General features: G+C 43.5%; 1 protein-coding gene across 1 annotated transcript in view; it reads right to left on the reverse strand.

Annotated features, from left to right (window-relative positions):
- The window catches only part of LOC137971442 (uncharacterized), a 174,297-nt gene that overhangs the window by 15,190 nt on the left and 151,607 nt on the right, over positions 1 to 7,500 (reverse strand). Inside the window, 2 exon segments of the mRNA XM_068818269.1 lie at positions 1,480 to 3,976; positions 4,969 to 7,500. The exon segment at positions 4,969 to 7,500 is cut by the window's right edge and continues 457 nt beyond it. Coding sequence (XP_068674370.1) covers positions 1,480 to 3,976; positions 4,969 to 7,500 — 5,029 coding nt within the window.

The following is a 7,500-nucleotide window of genomic DNA, read 5'->3' on the forward strand; positions in this document are numbered from 1 at the left end:
ATTCGTTTGAGGTAAATGCTCTCAGCACTGCGCCAACAATGCACCCAACAGTTTCTTAGTCATGGGTTCCTGGCAAAAATTAATTTGAACTAAAATTATTCGGAGGTCCTTATACTGGAACGTACTTTCGAATAGGTATACATCATTTGATAACATCCTCGTTTTATCAGAGAGCCGCATTTAACACACACTCAAAAGGAATAGTCTTAATCTTACAAAGTTCTTGTTATTCTTGCACTGGATCAATAGGGACCTAAACATTTTGCACGGCCACGAAAGTGTCGCTCTAAAATATGAATTTAGGATATCGTAAGTATCACATTAATTTCCATCTCCTTCAGGTCGTATCGGCAAAGTATCCTCTGACCTGTTCAGATTGAATTATCCCATATTTATTTAAAATTACTCCAACTGTTAAGTTTGAAGGCTTCGATTTATCGCCGCAGAGATAAAAATAAATGCAAAGTTTATTCAGGAAGGTGATTCAGGTTACGGTAGACCTTCGCGGGTGTTCTTTGCAAAAATTCTTTTTGACGCGCTTTGTTAGGCGCAACAGCCATAAACTATACATCTGTTGAAAGGCTATGAAATGCACTTTCCAGGTAATATTTCTTCTTTTTCACTTTGCCTAATCGAAAGAAGAGCGGGGCCCAAGAACCTTGAGCGACCGATGTTTCTCTGATCGAATTTATTGGGTAACGAATTATAATGCAAAAGGAAGCCTTCGGTATGATGTCATTCACAAGGCGTTTTCGTCAAAACCATGTGACGCGTTTTTGACATTCAAATATGCCTATCAAAAATCTACAGATAAAGGAAAAGTCGAAGGCCACTGCGGGAGTTTCATTAACAAAAAAAAAAAAAAAAGAAAAAAAAAAAAGAAAAAAAACGGAACTCCCTCACATGGTGTTTTAGGTTGGTATCTTGGGAATTTGAACACAATCAGTTGAACGTTCATACCCTACCAATTCGCTTAAGGATGATACACTTTCGTAAAAACGAACTACGGTTTTTTCGCTTCCAAAGTTTTACAACCTTCTCACGTCTTTTGATCCACCACCTGTCAATAGGCCTTTCCACATACTGTCACCAGAATTTCCAGCATAATAGGGCCTCAGGCGCAGAAATATAATTAGGGCATAATCCAAGCAGAATAGGCCATATTTGGCTAGATCTATGGATGTAGGGCTTAGGTATCAATTGGGACGAAAGCTCTCTCCCTGTTGTATGATTTTAGCTTATTTTTTCCTGTTAGTTAAAGATATCGATCCACTATCTAAAAGGAGAGAGAGGATAATTACAATAAGGAAAATTTCAATGACAGCAACAGCCTGTCGTTTGCCTTTTAACGTCAACGCGATGCTAAATTTCTCTATTTTTGTTTGCAACCACGCCGTTTATTCAGAGATGGCGTTTAATCAAGTAAATACCGAATCCCCTCGTCGATGAGACACTATCACTATTAAATATCTGAAATACCTGCACATCTGTCTTGCTGGCCATACTGTTAAGTTAAGCTGCAACTGGCACGTATCTGCAAAAGCGACCACAACGCTCACTCCAAGCGATACTTGGCGACTGGACGCAATGACTCTCAAACACGCTCTGATGTAAAACGGTATTGCTCCAACGCCCAACCCTCTACAAGCGTAGCTTACAGGCGATGTCTTGATGTGTTCATTGCACCAATCCTTTGTTCGCAATCTGAGTTCACTGGTCTGGAAAGTTATTTCCGTGGTAACTGGAAGAATCCTGACACTGGCATAACTAAAGACCCACCGAGGGGCTCTGCGCACAGATGGAATGTATAGATGTACGCCACTAACTAAATCGTGCACAACGTCACTCTGTCCTTCATTGAACTTCCACAAAATTGCAAGGTGGGGTGCCGTAGAAATGACATTTATTCTCCAACTAGCCTCTACCTCGTGCAAACTGAATTTGCGATTCCAGAAGCGAACTTCGTCGATAACGCCATAGAAACCCCGCAACCGATCGCCTTCTTGATTGGTAGTTTCTAGGGCTGGAATCCATTGACCAACCGAGATGGTACATGCTCCTCTTTTCAGTACTCCAGAGATCATGTTGTAACTCGCCTGACGAACAACACCAACGGAATTGATGTGGTACAAAGTGATTGCACCGGTAACATTATCATATACGAAGGTTACCTGGTTCCAGGCTTCTATCTCTGGAGAGAGCCCTGTATCCCAGACCTCCACTCCAATTCGCACTTTCAAATTCACCTCAATAAATAACGTTAGAGTTATTGTCTTGCTGTATGTAAAAAGGACTCCTCCAGGGTTTGATTTAGTAAGAATCTTAAACAAAAGTTCGACGGTGATGGCAGGGGAATGAAATACTTCGGGAATCAAATCAGTGGAGACGCCAACCCGCTTAAACTTGAGAGCGTATTCTGCACCGGTTACTACGCGTTCCTCTTTGTAGTCGCCATAGTTGTATATGAAAAGGCTATCTTCGACAGAAACTCGCCAGGTTTCCTCTAAAGACGACCCACTTATCACCATGAAGTCATTCTCTCTGTTGCCATCACAATTTCCACACAATGCAGTCGTTTCGTTGCATAAGGACTCGTTGATATAACCAGCGATCACGAGTCCTCTTCCAACAACACGAAGCTGGAATTTGAGATTTTCACCACTACCAATTAAGACAAAAGTAGTTGAAGATGTCTGCTCCAAAACTGCGTCGCTTGAAATGTGGAGCTTTGTCGAAGCGAATTCTGCCAGCCTACCATTCACCCAAACAACAGGTCGGTTGCTTTCATCATAAGGAGCGTGGAATGTCACGCTCCATTCAGACGCGAAAGAGAATGCCACTGTGTTTATACAGCGAGTTTCGCCATTGTGGCAGGGCACTTGCCTGAATTGTCCACTAAAGCGGTTACTCCTTACAAGCCAAAACTCACCGACTCCAAAGAAATTAAAGTAGACATCGTCAAAGTTGGTGAAATGTCCTCCAAGGAACGCAGAACACGCCGGTATCTGTGACGCTGCCAATGCTACAGAACAGTCCCCTCCACTCCATCCGGGTGTACAGCTGCTACAGTCTCTGCCACCTTGCCAGTTAAGATCACATTCGCATTTTCCGCTCTCAGCATTGCAGTTTCCGTGGTCACTACATGGGGAATTTCCTCCCCCTGGGCATTCATTGGCACAGTCTTCTCCCCAATATCCACGAGAGCAAATACACAAAGATGCGTTTTGTGTGTCAGGACTTCCGAATACACATTTCAACGAGCAGTCCTCACCGATCCACTGCTGTTGAAGTCTCTCTGGAAATTGGTGACACAGACTTTGCGTAGGCGACGAAGGAAGGTGAAGTACAGTCTGACAGTAATCGGCATAAGCAGATAACACAACATATGCCCCGTCCAGGGAACCGGACGAATGTATGTCGGCTAGGCAAGTCTTGTAATAAAACTGGGGAACAGCCTTGTTTAAGTGTCTTGTGCATTGCCTTTCCAGTCTTGCATCGTAAATAAGTCTGAAGCACAGGCTGCTCGCAAGTGATCCAAAGGTGATATTTCTAAAGTGGACGCTGACACTTGTGACGTCTGCTGGTAACGCGTGTCTTGTATAAGAAAACTGCCATATGGGTCGACTGGTGAACACGCTTGGAAGGTTGATATTCGATGAACTGAGAATACGATTTGCCACCACGTCGCCAACTCCCTCGTCAAACTGCCACAGGGCGCTTAACGATGGTAGATCTCCTGTGACAACAGCGAGGAAACTCTGGCGAATAAGTATAGTATCGAGCACAAAGGTCCAGATGCGTAATTCGTCGATGCTTCCAAAGAATGGCTGCAACGGTATACCCGTTATATGATGCTGTGTGATGTGCCAGTGTCCAAGCCACAGAGTACCACCAGGTCTAAACACATTGAGTCCAAGGTAGATCTGCTTGGAGAAGAGGTCTCCTTGAGCATTGAGCTGGTAGTAGGTTAGGACCCCTTAAACATAAAGGAACAAAACAGTGTAACGTGTTACCTTTGAAAAACTAACCCGAATGCAACTCGACATCGTAAAAACTCTCAAAGAACAAAAACACTAAGATTTTAATTGATACGTTCCTGCTACGAGTAGAACCTTCCCTACCTTTTTTTGAAGCCTGGCCCATTAATTAAGATTTCGTTCTTTTTATCATTCCAATTTAGTCCAAAAAGGAAAACAGGGAGTTTAAGCCACAACAATAGCAAAGCCAGCGAAAAAAAAAAATCACTTCAAAATATTACTTCGCGCGAATTTGGGTCACGTATCGCATAAATGAATTTTTACAAGCGGTCTAGAAACGAAGATGGAGAATGAGAGATTCATTGTTCTCGTCAAAACGTTAAAGTTTGTCATTTCACGGCCTTCTTTTTGGCGAGTACGGGAAAAAATGAAATAAAATACGTGCCGCAACAGAGGTACGATCATATTCTCCTTTTCCAACAAATGATACTGCTGCTTGGTGGCAGGCCTCCGCGTTGCTAAAACTTCCTCTCCACTAAGTTGTCGTAGAACATTTATCTTTGGGCGGATGGCTGAAGCTGGGTACGTTTCGTCAGCCCAATTCTTTGGTTAAAAAATCTGCTGCCAGACAGAGGTCTTTACAAACCGAAAATGCAACTACTAGAGACAGTGTGCGTTGATTGGCCATATTGGCCAAGAGGCGCAATACGTAACGCGAAAGCTGTTTTAAATGTGGATGCTATGAGAGAAAAAACATGGAAGTTGCAGACTTATCAACTCCCGACAAAAAACAGGAAAAAGTCGGTCACGTAGTTCCCGGTGTTGTGGTCTGTCTTCTATTGAGTATCATGGTTGGAAGGGTAAAAAAAGGGGCCACAGTAATTGGCGCAAGCTTTTGTGGCGTTCTGCCAGCTTGACTGGGAAAGTATGTAAATAAATAAATAAATAAATAAATAAAATAAGGTTAAATTTAATTTATCAATATACATACCTATTGCAGAACTGTAAGTGATTGATACTTGCACCCAGCTTCCCATGGGAAGTGCAACCCCTACATCGTAAACGGTTCTACCCACGTAAACTTTAACTTTGGCATCATTCACAATGGCAAAAGTGAAGTCTTTGGCGTAAGATAAGATCGTTCCTCCCGAAAGAAGGGTTCTGATGAAGAATTGAAGAGTAAAGTCTTTTCCTTTAACAAACGATGCGTGGAGGACGCCGGACGACGCAACCGTGCCATTGAAATGAAGAGCATATCCGTTTGATGTTATTTCTCTATGCTCGTTGTAGCTCGTGAAGCCAAACAAGAAAAGCGAGTCGTTGTTAGCAACTCTCCATCGTGAACTTAAGATGTCGATGGTCATTCTTTGCGAAATATTCTGACCCCAGAATGCGGTACCGCTGCTGTTAGTAAAATCGTTCTCGATGTTCGAGTCACAGGACGAACAGAGTCCTGAAGAAGCGATACATAATTGAGCGATAGAAGTAACCTCAAAGGACAAATATCTCTGCCAGTCTTTCACTATAAGTGATATTGTTGCACCAGCCTTATTTACAATTTCGTAGGCTTGTGGAGATACTTTGTGAAAGCTGTAGCCATTTTCTAAGTCAAGTCTTGTTTTGTCCGTTAGCTTATCATTGAACCAAACCATTGCATCGCCGCTGCCATTGTGAGAAGATCTTATTACCAAACTCGATGAACCGGTTTTGACTGCCACAGCTGAAATACAGAACGAGCCGCTCATGCAGGGAATTTGACGGACCTGGGCGGTGAACTGATTGCTCTTTAAAAGATAGAACTCTCCGTAAGTGCCAAAGGTGTAACCAGCGCCATCAAACGTTGTGTAATGTGTAGCACCGAATCCTTGACAAGTGTAGTTGTCTGGGTTGCTATAATTTCCTCCGCGTGCTACAGAACAATCAGCGCCAATCCATCCCTGACTACACAAACTGCAATCGTCAGTAACATTTGAAGTAAATGGACAGTTACACTTTCCAGTGATATTGCTACATTGGGAGTGGCCATCACATGGTGCATAGTACCCTCCAGGGCATTCTTGCGAGCAATTGAATCCGTAAAAGCCATTCATGCACACACAATTGTCACTAACTGGAAGCCCATACTTGCATTGTTTTTGACAGTTCAGCCCATACCAGACTGGAATGTTCAAAGAAGAGACATGCCCACAGAAACGCCGGGCAAACCATACGGAGTGTTGGTGAAACAATTGATAGAAATCAGACACAGCCAATAACGGCCAATATGCGTGAGTTGCATCGCTGCTTCGAGTCATGGATGCCACGCACGACATGTGATAAAACCACAGGGTTGCTGTGTTTAGCATGGTGTACTGCGATGTTAGCGAGGTACGGAAGACAAGGTCGTAGCATTTTTGTTCTGCGTTCATCCACATTAAGCCAAATCTGAAGCTATAGGCTTGGTTTACATCGACAGAGAAGTGTTGAATGGGAGCAGTTGAGAAAACCCACGTTGGCCCATGCCAGATGCCGGATTGGAAAGTCATGTCGGCACTGGAAATGCAATCAAATGCTACTGTACCGAATCCTTCGTTGAACTTCCAAAGACTTGCGAGACTTGGATCTCTAGAGGTGCAGTCCAAGTTTCTCTTCCAGCTTGCAGAAATCGATAGTCGGTCTCGCTTTATGTTCCAAATTCGGAGCTCATCAATTTGTCCAACAAATCCTTCTTTAAGTGGCAGATCAAGCCTGTCAGGAGCGGGCTGGCTGTATCCCAATGCTAAGATTCCGCCCGGTTGAAACACATTAAGTACACTCGTGATCGGGAAGTTCCGACTGTGCACTACACCAGCCTCAACTATGTGATAGAACTGGAGGATACGAGTGGATGCCGACCACACCAAAGCGATATGATTCCATTCCTTTAACTCGATTATCGCCAAAGTGTCCAGAATGGTATCTTCGTATCTTAATTTGATCTTACCAGTCTCTAGAATAACAGCAAACATTTTTGAACTGGAATACGATATGAGAGTGCCATTAAGGTTTTCTGCGCGTACCATGAATTCGATTGTGAGGTCTGAGGAAGAAAAGCTATATATGTCTTTAGTATGGGCGCCAGTGTTTTTAAAATGCAGTGCATAGCCTCCGCCCGAAAGAACTCTTTGCTCATGGTAGCTGTTAAAGTCATAGTGGAACAAACTGTCTTTTGCCTGGACAAGCCAGGATGGGCCATAAGAATCGTGAAGCCAGGTTTGTGTTACATTTTGTGCTGAAACTATTTCACCGTCTCTGCTGATGAAATCATCCCTGGCATTGAGGTTGCAATTGCCCCAAAGACCCCGGGTGTTTTGACAGTACGTTTGATTGTCAACGCGCAAGTGAATATCGAGGTATCGGTCATACAAGCGAACCATCAGCCTTACACCATAGGTTGAGGACAGAACAAATTGCAGGCGCGAGGTGCGGCTAAAAATGAAGTTGTGATTAGCTGGTCCAAAGTTGAATTCAAGAGAGTACTTTGCCTGCCCATTAACATAGATAA

This window comes from Montipora foliosa, chromosome 9 (assembly GCF_036669935.1).
Source record: "Montipora foliosa isolate CH-2021 chromosome 9, ASM3666993v2, whole genome shotgun sequence".
In the NCBI taxonomy this organism is placed as follows: domain Eukaryota; kingdom Metazoa; phylum Cnidaria; class Anthozoa; order Scleractinia; family Acroporidae; genus Montipora; species Montipora foliosa.